This window comes from Gasterosteus aculeatus, chromosome 17 (genome assembly GCF_964276395.1).
Source record: "Gasterosteus aculeatus chromosome 17, fGasAcu3.hap1.1, whole genome shotgun sequence".
Taxonomy (NCBI): domain Eukaryota; kingdom Metazoa; phylum Chordata; class Actinopteri; order Perciformes; family Gasterosteidae; genus Gasterosteus; species Gasterosteus aculeatus.
The window spans coordinates 2,573,193-2,599,606 of record NC_135705.1 but is presented as its reverse complement, the minus strand read 5'-3'; the positions used below and the strand labels follow the sequence as shown (position 1 = coordinate 2,599,606).

Genomic DNA, 26,414 nt, shown 5'->3' with positions numbered 1-26,414 from the left:
TGACCTTTAGACGGGCAGATAATGATTTTTAGTATAAAAACATATCACACAAATCTACCTGATTTTTGTTGAATTCAATTGTGAAACATACTTCATATACTTGACATACTTGTAAATGGTAGTCCTAAATATATTGTGCCTTTTTGTTTTTTGAAAATAAATATCATAACATATCGATTACATGTTAAGCTGTGCTAAGAAGCTCCTGTTTCCATTCCTGCATGAAGTCCATAAAGCCTCTTTGACCTCTGACACTTGGTGCCTCACCTAGAACGCTGAAATGCATTTTCGGCCGGGGAACTTTATACTCTGATTAATAAACTAAATAACTTTTGTTTGATAATTAAATGTTTCAGAACAGCGACGTAGCAGTTAAACATGCCATTAAACATTGCAAATACCTCAGCAGGCAATGCTTCTCACCTTGACGTCAGCTGTTAAACCAAAATGAATTCCAACGTCGAGGTCTTTTACACAATACATATAACGAATTGCATTGGTATTTGTGCCTTGTGTTATTACAATTCAAATATTCAAGACTAAACAAAACTTTATTTATCCTTTAGTTTAAAAACACAATTCATTTGGTGTTTTCCAAGCTGGAAAAAAAAGTTGCTTTTGGAGACTCGAGGAGGAAGCAGATATTTCAACAGTCTGAAAGAAGAAGTAGACGCCTTCTTGACCCTCAGATCCACTCTGAAATGTCCGTTTGTTTCCTGCCATTGTTGTGTTTCGTGCTTTTTAGCTTCTGTCCTTCTGCACAATAGCAATAATGTGCTTATGTTCCCTTTTACAGGAGTCTTGTTTTACTTTTATGACTGTAAAAATGAACGAGAGTGAGAGACAGCGTTTCAAATTAGCTAATTTAGCCTCAAGAAATAACAGGAAAACCGGAATGTAGAATCGACGATGAAGTCTGTTGGCTGTGTAAACACAAAGCGTCCGTGTCAGTGGCCCTTTTATTAATGTTTGTTTTTTGGATTGATCGGACAGATGGCCGGTGCCTGAGAACAATAAATTCAGGTGTCCGGCGGCTGATGACAAGCTAATGGGAAACAATGCATTCTATATTGCTTTCAAATATTTATTCTCCTTCAGATCAACTTTTCTCATTTAATGCTATCTCTGCTGAGTCAACACACCTGGAGGCATTGATTTTTCCCCCCCTTTTGTAACAGATCAAATTCATCTTTATTGATTTATGAACTGCTGGAATTTAATATATTGTGCTTTTTTTGTGCTCGTGCTCACCAGTAAAATATTTCTCGGTTTTCTGGTCAGGAAATAGTTCAAATATTTCTGAGGAATGAACGTGAGAATAAAGCCCGAACATTTAAAGGAAATGAAATCAACCCTTTAAAACACACTATGTTTTACACGTGAGCCGGTTTGGGTTTTCTTTCAGTTTATTGATAGTTTCCAATTGATTTATGATTTTGGAATTCTGTCAGTTTATCTTTTTCCCCTTTCTGCTTTTGGAAAATTGCAAAATAACGCACAACACAACTGGCACCGACACACACTCACACACACACACACACACACACTTACAGTTGCACATTTTTTCCTACGTTACCTTTTTGTTATTGTTCTCTTTTCATCACAGCATCCACCCAGACACATCCCTGTCGGTGTGACATGTGCGTGGCAATCTGATTGCGATACCGATTCTGACACCCCCTTCCTCGCCCCCTTCCTTCCTCTCCCGGTGGGCGGGGCCTGTTGGCTGCGCATCGTCACACTCCGCAACTCCACAAAGAGAAGGAGACAAACCATCAGGCCTCCTCCGTTTGTTCTCAGCGAAGCTTCGTGTCGCGCGACCGGCCGTTTACCAGGTCGGTGTCGGTGTCTGTGTGTGTGTGTGTGTGTGTCTGTCTGTCTGCCTGTTTAAATGTAGGTGTGTGTGTGTTAACTTAGGACTTGAAAAAGTTTGGTGAAAACGGGGAACTTTTCACCAAACTTCATGCAGATTTTCGCTGATTTGGCTGCCGGTTGTTTTTCGGGCTGCTCTCCTCCGTTGTTGGTCGTAGTTTGTTGCGTGTTTAACAAAAAGGAGAAAACACAGCGGAGACCGACGAGAAAAGAGAGTATTAAAGGGAAGAGACGGGGGGGGTCGAGGGCGAGCAAACTCTCGCCAGACTTTGTGTCTCCCTGACGTCCTCTGACTAACGTTTCTTCAACGTCACGCGTCGTGTGTGACGCGGATGTGACCTCTCGTGGTTGTTAACGTTATGTACTTGTAATAGAATAACGTCAGTGAGCTTCGGCTCGTTCCGCCGCGGGTCTGCGACCGTTAGCCGGCCGCGGGTCTGCGGCGCGGAGGCGACCGTTAGCCGGCCGCCGCTGCGCGCGCAGCCGCCACGCGCCGCTCGGTTTTCGCTGAACGTCACTTTTAGTTCGTTTGGACTCACGTTTAACTCTGTGAGTTGTTGAGACGTCGTTCATGACACTGTAGCGCTTTTATTATTTAGCATTTTTGTAAGCAGGGCGGACACAGACATACTTTTTTATTGGCACATCGTTCCGGGGGGGTTAAAGACCGATAAGAGTCACGTGGATAAACATTTCTAACACACATCAACATCTCGTCTTTTCCTCTGTGATTATTGCAGACACGTCACAGCGTATTTATATATTACAACCCTATTGAAACTCTTTGGATGAGGTCAAACTATTGATCCCGAGGAGGTCATTACTATATTATTATATTATCAGTTTGTTGAACCCAGCTTGCTGCTGACAGTGGTTGTACTTCACTGTATCTGTCTATTTGTACAACATGTCTGCACTTTTTGGAGCAAAGAAGAACATACAGGTACATGTTCTTCTTTGCTCGTCGGCGCAACTGCGCCGTACAGTACATATCCTTTGATATTCCCATGATGTGTCTTTTGCACCTTAATATACTTCCCTGTTTCCTCCTCTGATCTTCTTAGTGTTTGTATAGAATCACATAATGTCACATTTAGTCTGTGCATTTTATTTTGTCTTAAATGTTCTCCTTCTTTTAGTTTTTCTAACATTCATCTTCTTTGACGTGTATGTTTTTGATATGTTCTCATATTGATTTGGTGGTATTGTTGTTGTTTTATTTAAGGTTTTCTTCATTATACAGTATCTCCCATGTTTGTTGCTTTAACTTAGCTGGTAGAAGCCTGTAAACCTGTTGCCTCATACCGGTTACTGATCTATTATCAGATAAATCTATCAACTTCTTTCTTCAATCAAAAGATGCTCTGCTCTGTCCATAAAATATGCAGACCTTATGAAAACTCAGAGTCCGGTGTCGTCCCTTTTTTTCTGTCATGGCCACTGACCAGAAGCCGAATGGAAAAAGTGTCGAGCTGAAGCTTCGAGTGGAGCTGCGAAGTCTATTTATCTATTTATATACTGCTTTATGGCCAATATTGTACTACTTTACATTTACATGTCCTGCCGTATTTATCTAGAAATGTTAAGTGTGTTCTGGTCCTTAGTGATGCATTTAGACCGTATAGCATATATTTAGTTGTGAGTCTGTTAAAACCCTCTATTGCAGCAATATAAGGTTATAACAGACTACCATTTGGCCATAGAGCCGGATGTGAGGCCGGATACATAATTACAGATAGAGAGGCCGTCTGGTCTGCCTGTCTAACCTCCATCCCTCTATTTGGCAAGAGATTTAATTAGAGAGGCCTGAATCTAAATCTGAGCTACGGAGGAGTTCTCTCAGACCGCATGACGCCCTTTTCATCTTTTAGAAATCGCGTAAATGAAAACAAAGGCGTTAAAAAAATCCTTTTGATAGAGGAAGGAAAGTGTGAAATGTCATAAAAGCGGCCGAGCAATGAACCCCGGACGGGAAATGGTTGTTGTCTTTGTTGAGTGAACAACTGGAGCACACGAACATAGAGACTACAAATATCTACCACCGAGTCTCAGACAGCGTCTGACTGTTGTCACTGGAAGTGTTTAGCAGCAGATGCTGAAACCGCTATTTAAAAGTGTGAGCGGCTTCACAGCTCCACTCAGCTCGACACTTTTTCCATTCGCCGTCTGGTCAGTGGCCTTAGCAGAAATAACAATGACCTGTTTCTGCCGACGTTCTGAACGATTTCCGTGAATAGTTAAAGGAGGCTGTGGATTTTGCCTTTCGGTGTTGATTCCTCTGGATAAGGGTTTAGTGGACTAGTAATATACAGGACAAATTGGTTTAACATCAGAGATTTGTTCATATCCTTTTATGCCGAACGGAACATTAAAATTGAAGTAAATATTAAGATCAAGTTCAAGAACAACAGACCTTGTGTAAGGACATCGTATTCTTATTATAACCTTTCCCCCTTTTTAATGCAGTGTCAGTAAAAGCTTCTTATTTCAGTGCAATCCATCTGTGATTAGACGAGCGTGCTCACATGAGAATTGTACATGTGCACAATTGACTTCCAGCCCCACGCGTCCTGCTTGATCCATAAAGTCTTATTGTCTTCTAACGGCGTCCGCAGCAGAACTAAGAGACCTGGAAAAAATCAGGGCAATGAACTCTTCTGCTTCATCGTGTAACTTTGTACAGACATTCATGTTCCCCAGAGAATGAATCCTAATTAAGTTGAACGCCTGCTGATGAAGTTTCTTGACTTGTCAGGTATTTAATTAGCCGAATTAGCAGACGTTCCTATCAGTCTATTTTCTCCATAAACAAATATTCTTCCTGGGACCATGATGTCTTGTTGGCTGATATCAATTCATATGGTTTGTTAGGTGTCCCCATTACATTATGTAGTAATGTGATGGGGACAGTATTGGTTTAGTCTTCACCCAAAACAGGGCCACAGTCGACTGCCACCTTAGTGTGTTTCCTTAATCTAACTGACCCCACTTTGGATCTCACAGTGTTGACTGAGTATTTCACGATGCAGTGACTTTCATACGTGTTATTTGTGATTAATTGTGTCTCGCTCTGTCGACTCGTTGCTGTTTTTTCTGTCCACTCAGCTTTGTGTGTCCTCTCTCAACATTGACCTGTTGTAACATGAAACGGGTTTAAATGTTACTAACTTGACCTCTGGACTGTTCTGTGATGTCACGCTTAGTGTTGATGTACTCATGTGTCTGCCAAAGAGCACCGCAACAGTTTGTTTGTATTTACTCTTTGAACCATGATAAAGGCCGAAGTTTGAATGTTATGGGCAAAAAAGCTCAGAACATACATCCAACACATCAACGTGATATCCTGATCAAATAAAGTCTGTGGCTGGTATGATATCATTAAAATCCATCCATCCAGCCATTGTCAAACCGCTTATCCTGCACACAGGGTCGCGGAGGGGCTGGAGTCCATCCCAGCCAACTTCGGGCGATATATCATTAAAATAAAAGAGAGAATTTTAAATGTTCTTTGATCAGACTGTGAATATTTTTAATGAACAAATATAGCTATCAAGACCACTTTAAAACCCACAAAATCGAATGTAGCAAAAGCTTCATCTGGCACGGGGACCTTTTTTGTTTGACATTATCTTTCCTCACGCGACGATCTTCCTCTCACATCCACTCAATACAAAAAGTGCCATCAAACTGTGAACAGATGAAACTAAGAATACGAATAAGTTGTGATGTTCGTCACTGTGGAAGGTGGTGTGAGAACCAACACCACCCTTCTTCTTTGCTGGTGTCGTCTATCAGCAGAGAGAGAGAGAGAGATTACACCATTCAATATTTTTTAACACAGATATTGATCCATGTGTCCGTTTTCTGTGTGGACTTTCACATGCAAACCAAACATCCCGCTGAACCTCTGTGATGAATCACTTTTGTTTCAGTTCGACTTGTCTCACTTTCTAGCTTTGCATGAACGTGCTGATGATATGGATGCAAAGCGAGCCGTTTGCTCTGGCTTCATCCGGTGGTTGAAAAGGTGATCATGCTGCCTGTGGTTGTAACGCGTGTCATATTTCTGACGAAAAGATAAGCTTCAATCAAATACAAAACCCATAACTTTCTTGTCTCTAACGGTCCCTAGACTGATAGCACAGGGGTTCAAATGTTGCTCTTAAAGTAACACACACAGGTCGGCGGATTAGGTCTGCACACACACGGTGAGAGAGAGACATTGAGGCAGGCAGGAGAAGAGCGAGAGCTGAAACAGGAGACGTTGAACTGAATCCAGATCTGATTGGTATTCAGAGAGTGAGTTTGTCTGCAGGAAGACATTCCTGCATGAGGAGGGGAGGAAGTGGGCAGACTCCACTGATCAGCTGGTTAAATTCCAGCCTGACCTCCCGCCCTCATGCAGGTTCTTTGCTTTGATGTCATCATTTAAGAGTGAACTCCTCAAACAACGTCATCCCGCAGCACCAACATGTGGTTGGACTTACGCTTCGTGTTCCACTCACTGTTGTTTTTGGATTTTCCTCAAACTGAAGAAACACTTGGGGGATGTCGAACACGTTGTTGCTTTGCACATTGATTGTTGAGGGTAATTAATGTTATAAATAGCATTTCTAGAGTATAGTTTGGTATAAATGTATGAAATTATGTATCACAATATTAATTACACATGTTAAAAAACAAATACCGTTTCTCCTTATTTTTGATGACGCTGAAGCCCCAGTTTCTTTGAACCAGGTGTGACCCTTGACCCCGTCGTAAAGCAGCGATGGGCACCGGACCGAAGGTCCAGGCCTCATGAAGATGACACTGAGTGGGGAGATGACAGAACGAAAGGAAATGTCCAGATGACGCAGTCCAAATATGCGGACGTAGCAGGCTGTATGTTTGATTGACAGCTCAAAATCAACATCAACACACGCGTCTTCCTGCTGCCGCCCGCTCGTCATCCATCCAGCCATGTTGTTGAGGAGGAAGCTGTGCGTTGCCGTAATCATCGCTGCCATCCTCTTCCTCATGTTCGCCAGTCAGAGCATCCAGATGGGACACTTCCTGCCTCTGTCAGTAGCCCCGCCCACTAGCAGGGAGACAGGTGAGGAGCTGATGTCAACGATCGGGTTTAACACCAAAATTCAGCAAAAAGGTTTTAAAGTTTTGATTCATATTCACCAAATGTACACGTATGTTGGATTTGTTTATATAATACAGATCAACAATTTTTCTGAAATCTGTATCAAAATTTTTTTTCAAATGAGGTTTACTGAAACCATCAGAAGCAGCTACTAGCATTGCAGTTGGTAATAGTAGTCGTCGTCATGAGGGAAATTGTAGCGGCAGCAGACGTGTTAGTTGTAGACGTAGTTGTTTTAGTGGTATTCGTATTAGAAGCAGTAGCTGCTCTAATTTGTGGCAGTATTAAAAGCTTATTTAGTCTGAGCGGCACAACACCACGAGTCCCAGCCACACTACTAGACTGGTATTTGAAGTAGCAATAACAATAACAGGAGTAGCAGTAGAAACATCAGTCGATCAAGCAGTGGAGCTCAGTACTGTGAGTAGTAATTAGCAGTAACAGTAGAAGTAGCAGTATGTAAAAGGAGACAGTAATAGCAGTTGTGATGTTGTAGCGTAGCATAAAGATTATAATAATATAATATAATGCGGTAATAGCAGTACTAGTGGTGATGGTGTTATTGAGTTGAAAGTTGTGATACAGGGGTAATTTTTGAAGTACACATGCAGTAGTATTGAGTAATACTCAATACAGTAGGAGTAGTACAGAAGCAGCAGTAGCATTGTTTATAATGTTTTTAGCAGAATTATTACAAAGTAGTTCCAATACGATGAGCAGTGGTAGTGATCGATTCATGTAGATGCTAACTGTGTTAGCGGAGCGCCCATGATGTTCTCTAACCCTCAGTCTTTTGGGGTTTTGCAATAGTTGAACCCACGGCGCCTCCTGCTGATCTGACCCCCGACCCTCCCAAGACACCCACCCCTCCTCCCCGCCCCACTAAACCTGAAGCCAAGGTGATCCCTGAAGAGAACTCCCAGCATGACCCGCGGTAACGTCCAGGAAGCGGCAGACTGTTTCGGATGGTCCCTGCTTTCTGTCCACGCGTCACTCCCGTTTTGCTCCTCTTTCAGGTCGTGTGGTTGTACCGAGTCCTGCATTTCGGACCTGGGGAGTTCAGACTGGTTCAGTCAACGCTACGACCCCAAACAGCAGCCCGTCCTGCGAGACGCCAGCGACCGCTTTGACTCTAAGGCGCTCAGTTGGTGGCTGGTAAGGACGATGAGAAACATTTCTACTATTTCTAATCACGTCCCTATTATGGGCCATATTTATTATGCCTTTTTAAAGGCATTGTATATTATGATTTTATATATTTTAGTTTTTGTGAGCCTCCATACAGAAAATGATGACAGGCTGCACACTGGAAGTGACTTTTCAGGATTGAATTGATGTGAATCTGATTTTAAGACGTTTCCTGGATGATGGTCATCGACTGTGTGTCAGTAAATCGCTACGGCCATCGAGAAAATTCTGCCTTTACAGAAAACAGAAATGTTAAAAGTCTTAAATTAGATTTTGTAACAGTCAGCTGTCTGGACGAGTCTCTTTCCTTATGGATCACGTCCTGCTGCAGAAACCATTAGTAGATTAAAGAGGGGTGCTAACATCATCAGTCTTATACACAGTGCACAGTATACTCTGTGATGTCAAACAAAGAACAACCAGAGCTGAGTTTATACTTGTAACTAAAAATCATTTTTTACCTTACTGTTGGAGAGTATTTTGGTTCTTAATAGCGTGATTTGCTCCAATTCTCCAGAGTCTTCAGCGGTCTGGCAACGACCAGTCTCTCAAGGAAGTGATGTCAGAGATGTTCAAGGTTATTTCCCCTCCCACTGTGGACTTCAGGCCCCTCCCCTCCACCTGCCGTAGTTGCGCGGTGGTCGGCAACTCCGGAAACCTGCGACGGTCAGGAAACGGCAACCTGATCGACTCCCATAATTCTGTGATCCGGTACGTGTTTGCTGTCCGCACACGCGCACGCGCACACACACACACACACACACACACACACACACCCTTCTCCTCACCTTTCACCTCAACAGGATGAACAAGGCGGTGACTCGAGGATTTGAGGAAGATGTCGGGAATCGGACGACGCATCACTTCCTGTACCCGGAGAGCGCGGTGGACGTGGCGCGCGGCGTCAGCCTCGTCCTGCTCCCGTTCAAAGTCAGAGACTTGGAGTGGGTGACCAGCGCGCTGTCCACGGGACAAGTCAAAATGTGAGACACACAGACGCAAATGTCCTCACGTATACCAAAATTCAACTTTTTTGTTTGTTTATATGAATGTTTAAAGAGAAACATAAAATACTCAATATCTAATTCTAATACATAAATCATTATGATCTATTATTTATTTCTGTGTATTCAGGACCTACATGAGGGTGAAAGACCGAGTGCAGGCTGATAAAGACAAGGTAAAATAAACGCTCCATCATCTTCTGTGATTATTATTCATATCATTGTTATTAGTATTATTATTATTATTATAGCTCTCTGCCTTCAATTCTTTTTTTGATTTGAGAAAAACAGTCTTGACTGTTTAGGTTCAGTTAAGTTTTAATTGGAGTTTGAATACATTTGCACTGACTCGTTTAAAGATGTTATAAGTCAAGTTGGTTTGATGCTCTTACGGATAAAATATCTGAAACATTTCAATAAATAAACGTAGTTAAACCGAAACCATTCCAGGTGCAGGTTCTTAAAAGGATACGTGCAGCACATTTGGATTTTATTAATATGAACAGTTATTTTTTTTACAAATCGACTCCTTTGCAACAATATAGCTAAACCTAAATGATTAAAATAATAGTAAGAATTTCTTCCCAGTTAAACAGAGGGCCGATGGACACTGAACATACTGTATTGCCATGGTAACAGTCTGTGTGCGTGCAGGTTCTGGTGGTGAACCCAGTGTTCTTCAAGTATGCTCACGATCGATGGAATGAGAGTCACGGTCGCTACCCGTCCACTGGCATGCTGGCCATTATCTTCGCTCTGCACACCTGTGACCAGGTAGGGGGGGCGGAGTCATGAGAAAAGGACCGGAAGTCCTCACACCTCACTTTAAACATGTCCTCTGGCCTTGTGGCGCTTCATGACATCACGTCTGTGTGCAGGTGTCCGTGTTCGGGTACGGCGCCGACCAGCAGGGAAACTGGCATCACTATTGGGAGGAGAACCGCTATGCCGGAGCCTTCAGGAAGACCGGAGTCCACAGCGCCGACTTTGAAACGCTCATCATCCAACGGCTCGCCAAGGAGGGAAAGATCAGTCTGCACCTGTGACCACTGACCTGCACACCTGGTATTGACCGATCTGCTGCACCCCTCACAGGCCGACAGCGCTGATGGTCTACTGAAGGACCGACCCACATGTAGACTCACAGAGCAATCTTCTTATTAACCAGTATATCATTCTCCACTCAATTCTTGTAACCACGAAGAGGCTCCATCTCACCGCGTGTCGGCACATACGGTTGTTGTCCAAATTTGAGCCGACTGAGCAAAACTGTCAGCTTGTTTCGGGGTAATCAGACCTGTGTAAAAATCTCAGGTCAGATATCCTTCCTCTGCAGACTCCTGCTGGTTTAAGTGAGTTCCCGCTCGAGCTGAACATGCAGACTGTTTTCTTCACGACCCTCCACTATTTCAACTACAAGGATTGACCACAGCATTTTTTGCTCCAAGCGGGAAACAACCACAGACTTTTTATAGATTTTCTATTGAATTTTTTTAAACAGTATAAAGGTATAACCTCTTTTCCTTTGTACTATGAAAGCACTTTGCCCTGAAGAAGAAATGGCACAAAGGGGCCATTTGGTTGCTTCTCTTCTCCAACAATGTTACCTTTTAGACCTTTTATATTTTACATTGTTCATAATCCATCCATTTATTCTAACGAAGGCTCAACACAAACCATTCTGATTTGGAGGATTGTCTTTGCCCTGACAGATTAGAACTTGTTCAAGTTTTCTGTCTCGTCCACATTCTTCTCGACCGTTGAATGTGGTCCAAGAGGACTCAACTCATTTTACTGATGCTGGAAAGTAGTGATGTAACTCCTGATGATGATGATTCATTTAACAAGAAGAAGTTCAAAACCATCAGTGACACCACATGTGTGTGTGTGGTGTGTGTGTGTGGTGTGTGTGTGTGTGAGAGAGAGAGAGTGTGTGGTGTGTAGTGTGTGTGTGTGTGTGTGTGTGTGTGTGTGTGTGTGTGTGGTGTGTGGGAGAAAAAGTACTGCAATGTAAGTCCAACCAAAAAGAAGAACCCACCACGTGAATGGAGTGAGTCATCAGGGCTGTCAGTACACCCGTACTGTGAATGTACAAAAACTGTTGCTGGTTGTCATGGTGATCTGAATGATTGTGGCTTTGTTCACACTTTTGCTGTTTCATCAAGTTTTCTCACTGAGAAAGTTTGAGTCTGATTCTGCGTTTGCTGCGTTTTTGAACCACTTATAATACTATACATACATCTGTATATGTAGATGTGTATATACACGCATACAACAGCATGTAAATAACACAATGGCTATCCTGCCGTACCATCATTGTAGGTCAGATACTGCCCGCTTCGATCGGACGCGGGCCAGACCATTGAAATCATAATGTGGGTGGCGGTGGTGTTGTAGGTGATGAAATTTCCATATGACAAAGTCTAAATTTGACTTTTAGATGTTGAAACGGTAATTTGTTAATCCGTCCACCTTTACCCCAATTTTTTTCATGCAATTTGTCAGTTTTCTTTTAAATGTCACTTTTTAATTGGGATTTTATAGAGGTGGATTTACACCTCTACATTCCCATAATGTAGAAAAGGGAGATTATAAAGAGACAGGCACTATGACAGAGCGAATCTTATCATAAATATTCAGACATCCGAGAACCATTTTTTTTGCAAAACATTTTATTGTGTTTCTCTTACATGTTTAGTAGCAACCCACGGTACAAGTACAACTCTGTAAAATGTCCGTCTCACTTCGGCTGTATCAGTCTCTTCCTCAAATGTCTCTCTCGTAATGTATCTCCTGCAAAAAATGCCACAAATGCAGCCGAGGTTTTCAGTGGGATTAATAACTGTGTTCCGAACCGAGACAATTACCACTTTAAGGTCAAATCAGGTCGATATGAGCCAAATTCTGCCGATCGCACCGTAAAAAGCTTCTGCTTCAAACTAACTCGTTGGTGCTCGGCCCTATGAGCCCGTCGGCATAGAGTCCTCCCGGCCGCGTCCCACCGCTTCCCCGAGCTCCGTCCAACCAATCTGTCTCCATGGCGACAGAGATGATGGGATGCAGCTGGTGGGGGGTCTTTTTAGACGACCCAACAAGCACTTTGAAGCCTCTGCAAAGAATCATGAAGCTGAAGTATCATCTGGAGGCTGATGCTCCGATGTTCAAACACGCTGCAGTTTAGGGTTCAACCCGGTTCGTCTGGAACAAGTCGAGTGGTCTCTTTCAAAATGCAGAGTCAACGGAATCTTAAACATCTGCTGCTTGTTTTTACAGTGTTTTGGGGGGCTCAGGCTTTATTGACTTCTCCAGGAAAACAACAACACTTCCTGCTGGTAAACTGGGTAATGGTTTTCTTGTGTGAAGAAGGTTAAGCCCTTAAACAACAAATCTGCAGCCCTCCAGAGTCTTGATGTGGACATCTGGACGGAAGGTTTTGGAATTTGCAAATAAATGTAGTTATAACTGAGTATAAATCCAAAGTTGTGCTTGTTAGATTCCCTGCATTCCGGATATTTTCAGGTCATTACCAATAGATAAAATCAAGCGATGATGAAGTGTGTTCAGTCAAATAGCTTTAATTCAGCTCATCATGTTTAAGCTGTGATTGTTGATAAAAGAAAATGACATTTTCCCCTTAAGCACCCTGTGGACCGTGGATTGATTCCTTCGTTCATTGTGACACACAAGCACTGTGGATCTCAAACTAAACACTTAAAAAATAAAAAACTATTTGATACACTTGAGGTGTTTGTTTTGACATTTTTTATAAAAAATAAAAAATGAAACCCAGATGAGAAAAGTTCTGCGAAGAACTTGCTGTTGTGTTGATGTTTATAAAAGTAAAAAGTTCCTCACTGCCGCCACAATAAAACATTCAGCTTAGTTTCAAGTACGACGTGATGCCTGTTTTATTTACTACCGCAAAACAATTTATTTTTACATCATAAAAACTTGAGAAAAAGTGTTTCAATAGCAGGAAGAGAATTATAAAGTGATATTTACATAAAGGCGTTTTAAAGACGGTGTCGTGTTGTGATAACATAAAGATGTATGAAATAGAATAAGAAATATCTTGTTTAATGAGCAGATCCATTTTTGTAACCGTGGCAGTTATTTGCCGCTGTACTTACTCACTTACACACTATTTTAAGGCCTCTGGAAGCATCAGCTGTGTCCAATTTCAGGCTCCGCCCCTTCATGTCTCCTGAGTGACTGGTATTTATCCTTTGTTTTCCAGTATCCCACAACTCTTTGTGCTTCTTTTTGTACTTTGTTAGCACCGCCTCTCTACGGTGGCGGAGCCTGAGATGGGACAAAAGTGCTGATTAATCTCCACCAGATCGAAAACATTCAACATACAAAATAATAAATTATTACTAAAGAAAACAGCTTTTCAGTTGAACCTCAAAATAAAAGTAAATTGGATTGTTTTACTTTGAAGTGAAGTGTTTCTGGTTTATAAAATATTATATTTAAAATAAATAAATCAACATCAGTCTCGGAATGTTGCCGATGTGTTTGTGCGAGGCGGTATCCATGGCAACATCATCAAATGACCCGGGCTACATAAAGGTCTAGTTTGGACTAGACTCTTCCCTAAAATATTATACATATTCGCAACGTCTCCATGGTGTCAGAAGGCATAAGAACGGTGGTTGCTATGACAACACCAACCGTGGCTGGACCGTTGATCATGTGGACTGGCAGGATGCTGGAGCTGGTCAGGACCGGATCAGTCCAGTCCCGGGAGAAGGAGTGGGACGATAACCTGAGAGTCGGACCTCGCGTTCAGCTGCTCGGTGCTGATCTGGTTTGGTTCTCCTGAGCTCCAGGTTCTGGTTCTCCAGGCTGACGGATGGGGTCTGGATTGGTACCGGTTCAGGGCCTGCACCGGGTCTGGTCTGGTCCGGTCCAGACCAGCTTCATGTCAGTCTGAGAGCAGCTGGACGAAGGAAGACGGAAACAGGCCTCTCTGGTCGGGTTCATCCTCTATGTAACCGTGCTGCTCACATACACACACACACACACACACACACACACACACACACACACACACACACACAAACACACACACACACACACACACATACACACACTTTGATTAAAAATTGCAAGGCGCCATAAAAAAATCACCGTCACCTGTTATATTTTATGGTTTAAGCGGCCCACGTCTGCAGGAGCACCAATCAGAGTGCAGGATGATACGCACCCACCAATCGCTGTCCTCCCGTCCCAGGACCACGAGCACCTGCCCCTCGGTGAAACTCAGCTCGTCGTGGTGGTCGGCCTGGCAGTCGTACAGCGCCTCCACCCGGCGGCTGGTCGCGCCGCGAGGCTGATGGGCGTGAGCAAATAACTTTTATGTAACGTGAATAAACTCAAAAAACATCCAATGCAAGAAAACATCAGAAGCCTCCACCGAGAATGTCATTTAATTATTACACTCGGGGGGTAGATGTTTTTTTTCTCACCAATGATCTGCGGGGAAGCGGCTGGGGGGCGGGGCGTCGGCTTTCATTCTCAAAGCTCTGAGAGCGCCGATTGGTCGGGGAGCTGTTGGGCGGGGCTTTCCTGCCGGGGTGCAGGAAGTGGGAGGAGCCTTCCTCGCTGTCTGCTCTCCGAAAACCTCAAAGAGAATGAGACAAATTGCGCTCGCATTTAAATAGTATTTCAAGTAGCTGATAAAGGAACAGCAAAATAATTATTTTATTAAATACAGCTCCGGGTAGGACCAGGTGAGTCATCACAGTCACACATGATGGATTCATCAGACCCCAGACCTATTAAAACCCACGCGAGCATCGATCGACAGGAAGTACCTCTTTCTGGTCGTTCGTTCAGCGAGCCGAGAAGAGAAGACGGACTAGAAAGACACAGACGAGAGGAAGAGAGACACTTTGAGATGTAGTTCACCTTTCGTCCACCAGAGGCCAGTAGATGAGAATAAACCCCTTTACCCTTAAAAGGCAGAATCAGTGGGGGTTTCCTAAAAACAATTCATATCTTATCTGTATTATTAGATATCACCTGTGACTAACTAAAAGTGAGGTTTCTGTTCTGGTGGATTTAGAATTTCGCTTTGAGGGAAAACATTTGTTTGTTTGTTGCATTTTTATTGACACAGGAGCTTCCTGAGTGTGAATTTATTCCACATGCATAAATAGCAGAATTGTCTCAATATATTGGCACCAAATCTCGGCTACTAATACTGTACAAATATAAACACTCAATGCCCATCATGTGACCTCAGTCCACCACAGTCAATTAACAGAACATCTTTTAAAATTACAATCTTTAATTAATCTTTTATTTAAAATTGTGTCTCAGATACTCACACACACTTTTTAAAGGAGGAGTCGTGGCCGCTGTAGATCCTGGGACTGGTTGGCAACCCGTAATCTACACACACACACACACACACACACACACGTAGACACGCACACGCTGGGTTAATAGCAGCCCTTTGGCGGGTTAATTACAGCGTGTCTCTCCGATGTTACCGTGCTTGCCGGACTCGGAGCAGCTCCTCTTGTGTCGGGCGGCGATGGGAGGGGGAGGCGTTGACTTTCTGTTTCCTATCAGGGGGAAGAAGACCTCCTCCTCTTCCTCACCAAACCCTTCCCCCGCAGCGGGAGGCGGCGGGGGAGGGACGTTGGGAGCTGGATCATGAAAGGCAGTACAGATGGAGTTTTGTTTGTTTTCAGAACCTTTATTTATTCAGCAGCGTTATGAAGAAAGCACGACACAAGGAATAGATCTGGAGTGAGCTCACCTTTGACCCTGGGCGGCAGCGGAGGCGCAGGTGAGGACGGAGGAGGAGGCGGAGGGCTGGAGGCGCAGCCCGTGGGCCGGCTGTGGAGCTCCATGGCCATGGCGAGCCTCCTCCCGACACTGAGCAGGCCTCCTCCACCACCTCCGCCTCCGCCCCCTCCGGGTCCTCCAGAGGAGGGAGGGGCGACGGCGGAGGAGGCGGGCTGGCTGAAGCTAAAGGCCCGGGAGGTGAAGGAGAAGGAGGAGGTGAAGGAGGAGGAGGAGATGGAGCGCTCCTTCTTCACTGGACCGTTCTGTATGTGAGTGGCGGGGGATTTGAAGAATATGACAATGATACAAAAAACTATTGCAGTACACATTCTAATAAACATTATTGCCACAATAAAAGAACTTTAAAAGCCATCAAGTACATTAATCGAGTCGTTAAACCGAGCGTCTGTCGGTTGCCGCGGTTACCTTCTCGTCAAAGTCATCGTCGCTGTCGTAGAGGTCGTCGTGGCGAAGCCTCCACTCGTACTCCACGTGGACGTGATGGTCGAACTGGTTGGACTGGGCTTTCTGCAGCTGCTCCAACACAACACAGTTACACAGCACATCGTCGACATCGACACACACACACACACACACACACACACACACACGCACACGGGGAACTCACCAGCGCCTCACACTGGTAGTGCTTCAACCTGCGGCTCACGTCCAGAGCGGTCTCCCCCAACTCGTTCTCTGCTCGCGCAAAAAAAACAACACAATTTGTAAATGTCTTCACCAAAAATACTTGATTTCCTACACATGTGCAGTCGTGTGTGCGCGTGCGCTCTCACTCGTGTGTGTGTTGGCCCTGGCCCTCAGCAGCAGCCTCACACAGTCGCCCTTGTTGTGCAGACAGCTGTAGTGCAGCGCCGTGTTCCCCGATGACGTCTGCGCGTCCACGTCGGAGCTGAGGACAGAAACCAACACGCGCGCAGGTCAACACGCTGACGCACACTGCGACGACGCCACTCGTGTCGACGCTCGTCAGGGCACACCGACCAGTTCTGAGCCAAGAAGTCCAGGATGTGCAGCGACGTCCTGTCGGCCAATAGGACGGCGAGGTGGAGCGCCGTCTCCCCTCTCTCCTGTTGGCACGGAAACAAACTGCTGAGTGTGTGTTTGCTTGTTTCTTTACTCGTATGCGTTGTGTGTACCTGCACAGATTGTAGGGTAAAGTATGTGTAAGTACCTGGATGTGTGTGTACCTGTACCGAGGTGGGCCGACATGTTTACCTGTATCTGTGTGTACATGTGTGTGTAGCATTGTGTTTCTGTCTGTGTGTGCGACCCTCTGCTGTATGTGTGCGTCGGTGTCTACCTGTCCGTGTGAGTGTTCCCGTGCGTACCTGTATGTGCGTGTGCAGCTGCTGGCTCAGCTCCGCCCTCTGAGCGTACAGGTGAATCAGACTGTAGATGTCGCAGCTCTTGGTCGCCTCCTGGAGGCCGAGTCGCAGCGCTGAAGCGGATCTGTGGCTCCGCCTCACAAAATGAACATCCTGGTACTTTGAGAGGATAAAGTCTTTACGCTCCCCCCTACACACACACACGCACACACACACACAACAAATTTACAGCATCAACTTTATTAAAGACACTGTTCTTTACTAGAATAAATAAACCTGTGTGTCTGTGTGTGTGTGTGTGTGTGTCTCACATGTGGCTGTGTTGTGAGGGCTTCAGTGATGGACTCAGCAGGTTCGCCTCCAGTATTTCATTAAAACCAGAGTTACCAACATTTCTGGCCAACTGCGAGAGAAAGAGGGCGGAAACATCACACGCAATGAAGTTAAGTGAGTAATAAAGTGAAGCCTTTCAACAAAGTCATTTTAAGATCTGAACCGGAAAATTCTGAATTGAAAAGTCAGACCTGACTGAAGAAAATAAACTTCATTCGGATCCAAATCCAAATCATTCGGATTTACATGTTTTATCTCGTTGGTTAACCATCTAATCCAATAACAATAAATCCTTTAATCATCCGGGTTTAGTCGACGGGAGCCGGATTCCATTCATTTGGGAATGGTGGTTTCTTTTGATGCCTCAAATTCAGCTTCTATTAATTGAGACCAACTCATGTTTAAAATGTTTACTGATGTAATAAATCAAAGCGAAGTCTAGTGATTTTCTAGTGGACTTCCATAGAATGAGGAGTGGCCCCCTGCTGGCCATTAGAGAGAATGCACGTTTAAGTCCCTCCAGTTTCTGCCTCGTGTCAAACGTGTGATACCGTGGAGATTAAACGTGAGCTAATAAGTAAACTATGTCTGATTTAGTATATTAGTATCATATCACAAATCCCTACTTTGTGCTGTGCGCGTCCCTAACGGCCGGTGGACGTTAAAGTCTCATCTAAACCCAGCTGACTGCAGGAGGCATTAGCTCGCCGGCTAACGGGCTAGCTGGACCTACCAGCAGGTCCGAGGTCCCCAGACTGTCCAGGCTGAGGGACTGGATCCTGGAGACGTGGACTCCCATCTCCCTGTGGATCCCTGAGCACTCGATACAGGTCAGGATGCCAAGGTTGGTCGAGAGCCATCCAGGATCTGCAGAGAGAGAGAGAGAGAGTTCACTGCTGTACCCTTCCGACGGGTTTCACCCTGACGAGGTGCAGACGGAAGCGATGGATCACCTGGAGCGCCGCAGTCACAGCAGCTGCTGTTTCCCGGCAGGCGTCTGATGTCATCGGTGATGGCCCGGGTCAGGTCCTCCACGCTGTTCTCGCAGCCTCCGCCCCCTTCGCGCCCTCCGTCCAGAGCCACGCTGAGGGCCTCCTGCTTACTGTTGCTGAGCACCGAGATCCAGCTGAACACACAGAGGAGACCACGCCTCAGCACCCGAAACGCCGTGAGCATCGGCGCCACCACGAGAGGAAGGCCGGACTTTATTTTTTGACTCACGCGACACACTCGGCTTCATCCTCTGCCAGAAAGTGGTAGGTCCGATTATCTGGAGGGAAGAGTCTTCGTTATGTTGTGCAATCAAGAGCGACGAGTGACGACGTACTGTTGCCTAGCAACAACGACCGCGGAAATTCTGAGGTTTCTGGAAATATATCATGTTTTCACAATGTTTTAATTCATTTAGAGGTATGAAATGAATGAGGAATACTTTGAAGATGCATTTTGCTGTGTTACTGTGTTAGTCACACACAAACAGTAAGTTAGTGCTTGTGTGTGTGTGTGTGTGTGTGTGTGTGTGTGTGTGTGTACTCTTACGAGAGATGAGGTCGAAGCATTTCTTGTCCTCCACGCTGGGTTTAACCTGACAGGTGAGCAGGTTGAGTCTGGTGGGAGGTTTATTAGGCTGAGAGGGACAGAGGATCAACATCATGAAGGTGACGTTAGGGGTCAGAGGTCACAGCTAATCACACACAGACACACACGGGTGAACTCACAGTGGCGTGTGCGATCGTCAGGTAACAGTTGTGGACCGAACATTTCCTCTTCTGCCACATTTTCCTCAACCTGAAAACACAAACCAACACACAGGTTTACTACGACTAAAGTACCACTACTACTAAAGTACCACTACTGCTAAAGTACTCCTACACCAGCGAGTAGTTACTACACTTTTTACCCGTCACTCTTCTTGTAGAGGAATCCGCTTCTCTCCGTCCCGTACTGTTTGTCTCCCAGCAGCTGGTGCATGCTGTACACCTGCTTGGGCAGCGAGTCCTACACACACACACACACACACACACACACACACACATGAATCATAGTACAACGGTGTCACCGTGTCAGCCGGGGTCTGTGTGTCTGACCTGCTCGGTGAGGACGACCGGCCTCAGCTGATCTCTGAGAGACACCAGCTGCTTCTTCTCCTCCTCCTGACGCTGCTTCACCTGCACACAAAACATCAGCTCACCTGAGCCAGATGTGGCTCAACTAGTGCAGGACCAACCAGCTGTTAACGGGCGAGGTGGAAGAGTAACAACTACGCATAAAGTCCAGTTTCCTGTTACCGACACAACATCAAGAAGTACTCTGTGCCGTACCGTGTTCAGAACTCCATCCAGCTCCTCCATGTACTGCTTCAACCGCTGGGTGGTGGACACGCACTCCTGCAGGAAACTACACACAGACACAGCGAGTACAGCCATGTCAGCGTGGGAGTGCGCGCGTTTGTGTGTGTGTGTGTGTGTGCGGTGCGTGTTCTTACTTGTGGTGGCTGTGGTAGTGTTTGATGAGGTTCTGCAGAAGGTCGACTCCCCTCTTGGTCTTTATCTCGTTGACCTTAATCAGATACTGAGAGGAGAGAGGAGAGTGTGATCATTGAACGCAGGGAGGCCCGAGGAGCCGGAGGGGGGTGTGGGGGGGGGGGGCGGGGCCGGTGGTCAGAGGCGGAGTCACTGACCTCACACATGCTCAGTTGGAAGGAGCGCCTCTCCTTCTCCAGCTCCTCTGCAATCTCTCCTCCGCTGACCTCGTTCCTCACCATCCCGTACTGACGCGCCAACTCCCTCTTCTCCTTCTCCACCTGCTTACTGCACACACACACACACACACACACACACACACTTTAAATGCTTTATTCTTTTACTGAATCCACTAATTGAATGAATCCTAAACTCACCAAACATCTTAAGAGCTCCACTATTCAGCACTAATCATGAGCCACCGCTAATGTTTTATCATGTTAACATTTCTGACTTAATAATTCAGTGACTTCTCACAATCGGCTCTCGTAGTCCCTCCACGCTTTGTCGAAGGGCTTCTTCAGGTCCTGCAAAGAGAGGCGCTCGGTTCAGAGTCAGCGTACCGAGCGGCGATTGTTACGGCGATGACAGTAACTGAGCTGTGGGGAAAGGTCCTCACCCCCTTCACCTCCCTCAGGTCTCCTTTAACCACGGAGTCCAGGAAGAAGTTGATGTTGTGGAGCATGCTCTTCAACTGCACACACGCACAAACACATAAAAGAAAACAAGGATGTAAATATACCCAATATACACATGTGGATATGTGAAGGGAAGTATTGCGACGGATGGTTTTAAGTGGAAGTTTTTAATCGAGGGAGTTCGGAGCGAGTTTGTCGTCATAGTTTTTTCTTCAATTGAGTTTGGAGGGGTCGTGACCTCTCGCTGCTGTCCCCGTCTACCCACCAGGTTCTTCATGGGCGAGAGGAGGTCTTTGGAGAAGTCGGCGAGCCGGCAGAAGGCGGAGCCGACCTCCGTCTCCCCGTTGGAGTGACAGTTGACGGACAGCTTCTCCATGGAATTGATGTACTGCTCCAGGTGGGACACGTGGTCTGAGAGCGAGACATGGCGTAAGTGGAGGCAGTGGTGTGTGTCTGTGTGTGTGTGTGTGTGTGTGTGTACCTTGTCCTGATGTGTATTTGGCTTTAGCAGCTTTCTTCATCTTCTGCAACACCAACCGGTCGCTGTCCAAAACCTGAACACACACACTCGTATTTAATAGTTTGTTCGTTCGAGTGCGGTTTTAAACATCACGCAGCGTAGTTACATGGATTCCAATAACTGGCTCAGTGGGACTGAAATCGAATGATCCGTTTCATGTAAACACCTTTGTCCGACTACGTGCGGTCCGACTACGATCCGACTAACACGCCTGGATAACTCCATCCGATCCGGTTGATAGTTTGACTATTGCAGCATGTAGCGGTGAATCGGATGAGGAACTGGACTTTGCGTCTTTGCGCAAGCTTGAGATCCCGACGGCGTCTTCTCTCCGTTATCAAATCAGCCAATAGCACCATTCGCATTCGCTGTGCTCCTATTAGCATCATGCACAGACAGTAGAGGGATGTAGCTTCACCTCGCTCTCCGCTCGCCATCTTTCTCCTAATGTTGATGTTGTTGTTGTTGGTTGTATCGGACATGACCTGCTTTCGGGCCAATGATTTGATTTATTCACTGCCATGTGTATTGGGATAATAGCGCCTCCCCCCGAAAGAGAGCATAGTCCGACTAAGCAAAGATTCCAGTTATACCATCATGTAAACACACATGAGTTGAAGGTGTTTGTTGACCTGGCTTCGATCATGTGAATCTGCTCAATGTGTGTGTGTGTGTGTGTGTGTGTGTGTGTAGGCACTAATTCACCTGCTGACTCGACACACACACACACACACACACAGACACACACACACACACACACACACACACACACACACAGAGGACGAGCTTTGTTCTCTGCGAACAGGCCGCTACATTCCTGTGTCTCAGTTCACGGTTCATATCTGTTGTTATTATTTCTGTTCAGACCTCAAAAGACGTTTTTCACAGCTAACGTTCAGTCGTTGTGGTAAAAGTGCAGAAGTTATTAATAACTGATGATCAAACCGAAACTGAAGCTCCTGCTGTGTGAAAAACACTGACGCACAACAGAAAGCAGTTGGCTGTATCGCCGTCATGTAACACTGAAAAAGGTTTCTCATTAAAAAGTTCTGGCTTAATGTGTGTTTAGGTTACAGATTAACTTTAAACCTCGTTAATAACCATCACTCTGGTTCCTCCTCGTTACCGTCACATCGCAATAACAACGAATGCCACTATGTTTTAATCTGTTGCCGTGGTAACATATGCCGCATAGCTGGGGGGGGGGGGACTCTGTCTTGGTTATTCAGGACAGTCGAAGGTCTGAATGCTTCGGGTCAATGACTCCCCTGACCAACAATGTGTGTGTGTGTGTGTGTGTGTGTGTGTGATGAGGGGGAGTTCAATGCCCCCCACCCCCACACTTAAACACACAGTAGCAGATTGTTTAAAGGGTATTGAGGTATTAATCAATTAACCGGTTTGCAGATGGTCTGCTGCAGATTATTGTGAAATTATTATACTTATACCGGCATTTTTACAAAAGATGCAAATTATATTTCTCAAAGAAAGAATATTTTTCATTTGTCACGGGAAGAATAAATCAAACCCAGAAACTTTAAAAAGATGACCTGGTAAAACTTTAAACGAAAATGCGTATTTTTAAACGATAAACTACATTTCTAGAAGACTTGTTGAAAATTGCTGGAAATCAACCGATGTGAATGTTTATAAAGTACAGAGCACACAGAGGAGAAGTTATGGGGGCTCCTCCAGCTGTTAACACCTGCGCCAGATACTAAGGCTGCCACCTCCGTCAGTACTGACCTCCTCCAGCAGGTAGACGGTGTTCCTGCAGCTGATCATCTTGGAGGTGAAGGAGGAGGTGGTGGGGGAGCTCCAGTCCTCCTGAACCTCCTGCAAGAACTCGGACACGGACACGCACTCCGGCATGGTGCTCCTCAACCCGGGACACTCCGGGACGGCACCGGGTCTATTAGAGGTCCTGACAGATCAATGCTGAACAAAAGACCGGGGGAGCCACGCGAGGGTCTATTGTGACGAATAATAAAACAAAAAATGTCAATTCAATAATCCGCTGTGCAAAGGCGGAATGATGCCCGTGCGATGGGAGATGATGCTTGACGGGCTGATAAACCCGGTGATTGAAAACCTGATCACTGATTCCTCCGTCGGTGTGACTTCACCGTGAGCCGCAGCATCCGCCGCTTCTGCCTCCAAACAAAAGGGGACAGAAATCCTGCAGGAGATAAAACGCCGACCGCGCGGCTTCTGCACGAACCCGGAAATATTGAAGAAGAAACAGTCCCGGGCCGTTATAGTGCCTGAAAAGCACGGAGTCTCTCCCCGGTAGCGCCGCTTCATTCAGAGGAAAAGCCCACAAACCCACCCGGGTCTCTCCGTGTGGGAACCGGCTGACAAAGAACGGAGGAGCGTAGAGGGACACCGGAACCCCCGGACACCTGCGCCGGGTTCAGACGAGGGAATCGAACCGGTCTCCGCGCTGCGCTCCAGAAACACCTTCATGTTTTTTCATCATCAGCTGACGTTTTTTCCCCCCTGCTTTTTCCTCCTTTATTCAAACCGCATGGAGAAGCGCGTTCACGGCGCGCGGCGACGGCGGTGGGGCTGTTTGCCGCGGGAGCGCGCCCTGCTGACCGAACGCGGGGGTTAACGTAAAACACCGCAACACCGGTGACTGTTTAATCCATTAAAATAAGGACTAAACACCTTCTATTTAAACAGAAAATACAGGAACACACCTCACACACAAAAATGAGAATGTTTTAAGACTAAAGCATCGACTTTCCTCGAGGATGGTGGCATGAAAATGACCCCCCCCCTCCACTATATGATGGTGTGACCAACATGCTAATGTAGACCTGGACATGTAGATTTTAACGTTTGCTTATGAGCATTAAACAAAGCAGATTGTTGTTAGTTTTGCAGTATTTTGGACATTAAGAATATATTTTACTTATTTTAGTTACTTCATGAAAATGAAATTAACTGGTACACAAACTAATCTAAACTAAACAGTTGTGGGGACATGTCACAAAAGGTTAGTGCGTCACAGTCCGTAAGGTTCATGCTCTGGGGACCGTGCTCGTCAGCATAAGATGTCGTTGTTGAGATGTTTCATATTCTAGATTCTAGTAAAATGCCGTTTTTTAAACAAATTTGCATTCTGCTCGTCTGACATCACTTCCCTTCTGGTCTCCAGGGCAACGAGCCGCAGCTTCTCTCACATCGTCAGCAGTCTCACAGGAAACCATCGAGCGGCTGCTGTAAACAAATCGTTTGCAACTTCCCGTCGAACAGCTTGAAGATGATGAGACCTCCCGATCATGTTCCTGCCCTCCAGAGGATGATCCCTCTACGACCAACAAGTATTAAATCCTTAAAATTCTTAAAACTTATCAAAATAATAAACCAAATTCTATTTTAACTTATTTAGTTTTTGAGTGATATTAATTTATTCTTATATTTTATCTATTTACGCAGAAACAAAATCTAACTTTGAAGTTGAACAAACTGATTTTTAGCATTTGCAGAGAGTCGCTGCAAACCGACTAAGCATTTAACTGTTTTTATTTACTTTCAAAATATACAATTTGCAACATCAAATATATCAAATCAACAAAACTAGACGTTTATACAACAGAATAATGTTTTAGTTTTGGATAAAGTGCTGATTCATCCACTCAGATCTTTAATTTACATAATAAATATGTGATTTAAATCTGCAGTAAACTGAGTCCAGTTATTCCTTCTGGTGACGTTTTAAAGGCAAAATCCCAGGTTGTTGATGCCATGATCCAGGGTGTGTTTGTATAAAGGAGCATGCTGGGTAATGTAGTGCAGAGGATCATCCATCGCAACAAATGATTCTCTTGTGTTACTGCCTGACTGATCATTTACCGACTTACTAATATTTCCTTGCTTTCCAAATGTCCTGAAATACTCGTATTCACATCAATTGAAGCCAATCTTTTTGTTAAGCACACAATTTAGACGTTTGCATTTCTAAATATATTGAAGGAAGAGATTTACTGATTAGGCTTTGCAGTAACTGGATCAGTTCAGGATTAGAAACCTGAGACTGGAAGTCTTTGGCATGAGGGGGGGGGGGGGGGAGATTGGGGGGGTTGGGGGGACTGGGGCGGGGGACTGGGGTTGAAGACTCCCACTGGTTTCTTCACCCTTTGATGATGAGGGAGCTGATCTGCTGCGGCAGCGTGTAGATGATGAGGCCGAGGAAGAGCGTGAGGATGGCGAGGATGACCAGAGCGATGATGAACTTCTTGAACTTCCTCCAGATGAGGAAGATGAAGGTCTTCATCGGGTTGACGAACCAGGTGAAGCTGGTGGAGGGACGACTGGAGGGAGGACAGGAGACGGTTTGCAGCTGCTCACCCTTCAAAAGTGTGTGTGTGTGTGTGTGTGTGTGTGTGTGTGTGTGTGTGCGTCGTACTTTGGTTTGTCCAGAGGCTCCGGCTCCTTGCGTGCCCGACCCACAGGGTTTCCCTCCGCCTGCTCCAATGTCACCAGCTGCAGCTCCGCCTCCACCTTCCCCTTCACACACACACACACACACACACACACACACACACACACACACACACAGGGGTTTAAATTAGAATTACAAAAATCTCACGGCATCCGTTGATCTGTAACCTTCTGTAATAGCGGTATTTGCGTGTTTATTTTTGTACCATCAGCAGAAAGGTGCTGCCGCTGCTGTCAGAGTACTCGATGTCCTCCTTTTTCATGTTGCTCCTCTTGTCCTTCTTCTTCTTCTTCTTCTTATTTCCCTTCTTCTTGGCCTCCTCCCTCTCCTTCTCCTCCCTCTCGAAGTCCTCGGCCGTCTTCGGCCGGGTCAGCGGCCACCAGCCCTTCATCTTCTTGGCGCGGAAGATGGACAGCCGAGGGCTGGCCCGCTCCTTGGCCATCTGAATCGTGCATTTGCTGGATTCCTTCGCCGCTCGCACCATGTCGTTGAGACGCAACTCTATGGAGCCTGAGGAGGACGTGAGATGTGGAGAGGATGGTGAAGCTGTGGTGTCCTATGACATAACTCGGCACCGTGAAAAAAACAAACAAGAAAAAGGGTTCTGGA

At 45.5% G+C, this 26,414-nt stretch overlaps 3 protein-coding genes across 5 annotated transcripts in view; 1 reads left to right on the top strand and 2 right to left on the bottom strand.

The window, feature by feature from the left end:
• The first annotated feature begins 1,707 nt into the window (after nt 1-1,707).
• Nucleotides 1,708-12,933, top strand: st3gal8 (ST3 beta-galactoside alpha-2,3-sialyltransferase 8). The gene is made up of 9 exons (XM_040203017.2): nt 1,708-1,835; nt 6,610-6,964; nt 7,814-7,937; nt 8,020-8,158; nt 8,709-8,902; nt 8,995-9,174; nt 9,326-9,371; nt 9,850-9,969; nt 10,074-12,933. Exons 2-9 carry the CDS (start codon nt 6,832-6,834, stop codon nt 10,239-10,241), a joined length of 1,104 nt encoding a protein of 367 aa, XP_040058951.2. The 5' UTR covers nt 1,708-1,835; nt 6,610-6,831; the 3' UTR covers nt 10,242-12,933.
• Nucleotides 12,934-13,078: 145 nt separating this feature from the next.
• unm_sa1614 (un-named sa1614) lies at nt 13,079-24,888 on the bottom strand. 3 transcript variants are annotated; one of them, XM_078092775.1, is made up of 29 exons: nt 23,448-23,932; nt 23,102-23,326; nt 21,317-21,389; nt 21,101-21,246; nt 20,817-20,891; nt 20,675-20,724; nt 20,356-20,485; nt 20,161-20,246; nt 19,997-20,072; nt 19,763-19,843; nt 19,576-19,673; nt 19,394-19,463; nt 19,215-19,302; nt 18,897-18,945; nt 18,629-18,801; nt 18,409-18,542; nt 17,654-17,745; nt 17,346-17,532; nt 16,999-17,084; nt 16,791-16,906; nt 16,625-16,692; nt 16,423-16,530; nt 15,968-16,259; nt 15,696-15,854; nt 15,531-15,594; nt 15,015-15,058; nt 14,667-14,821; nt 14,405-14,530; nt 13,079-14,197 (listed from the first exon to the last, which is right to left on the bottom strand). In XM_078092775.1, exons 2-29 carry the CDS (start codon nt 23,225-23,227, stop codon nt 14,123-14,125), a joined length of 3,027 nt encoding a protein of 1,008 aa, XP_077948901.1. In that variant the 5' UTR covers nt 23,228-23,326; nt 23,448-23,932; the 3' UTR covers nt 13,079-14,122. The 3 variants fall into 3 exon arrangements, with proteins under 3 accessions (XP_077948901.1, XP_077948900.1, XP_040058949.2); XM_078092774.1 differs by having other exon boundaries at nt 23,102-24,888; XM_040203015.2 differs by having other exon boundaries at nt 15,537-15,594; nt 23,102-24,888.
• Nucleotides 24,869-26,414, bottom strand: part of fer1l4 (fer-1 like family member 4) — a 16,759-nt gene continuing 15,213 nt past the window's right edge. The window contains exons 47-49 of the mRNA XM_040203014.2: nt 26,011-26,315; nt 25,770-25,870; nt 24,869-25,674 (exon numbers count right to left, since the gene is read on the bottom strand). Coding sequence (XP_040058948.2) covers nt 25,494-25,674; nt 25,770-25,870; nt 26,011-26,315 — 587 coding nt within the window. The 3' untranslated portion in view covers nt 24,869-25,493. The remainder of the gene's footprint in view (nt 25,675-25,769; nt 25,871-26,010; nt 26,316-26,414) is intronic.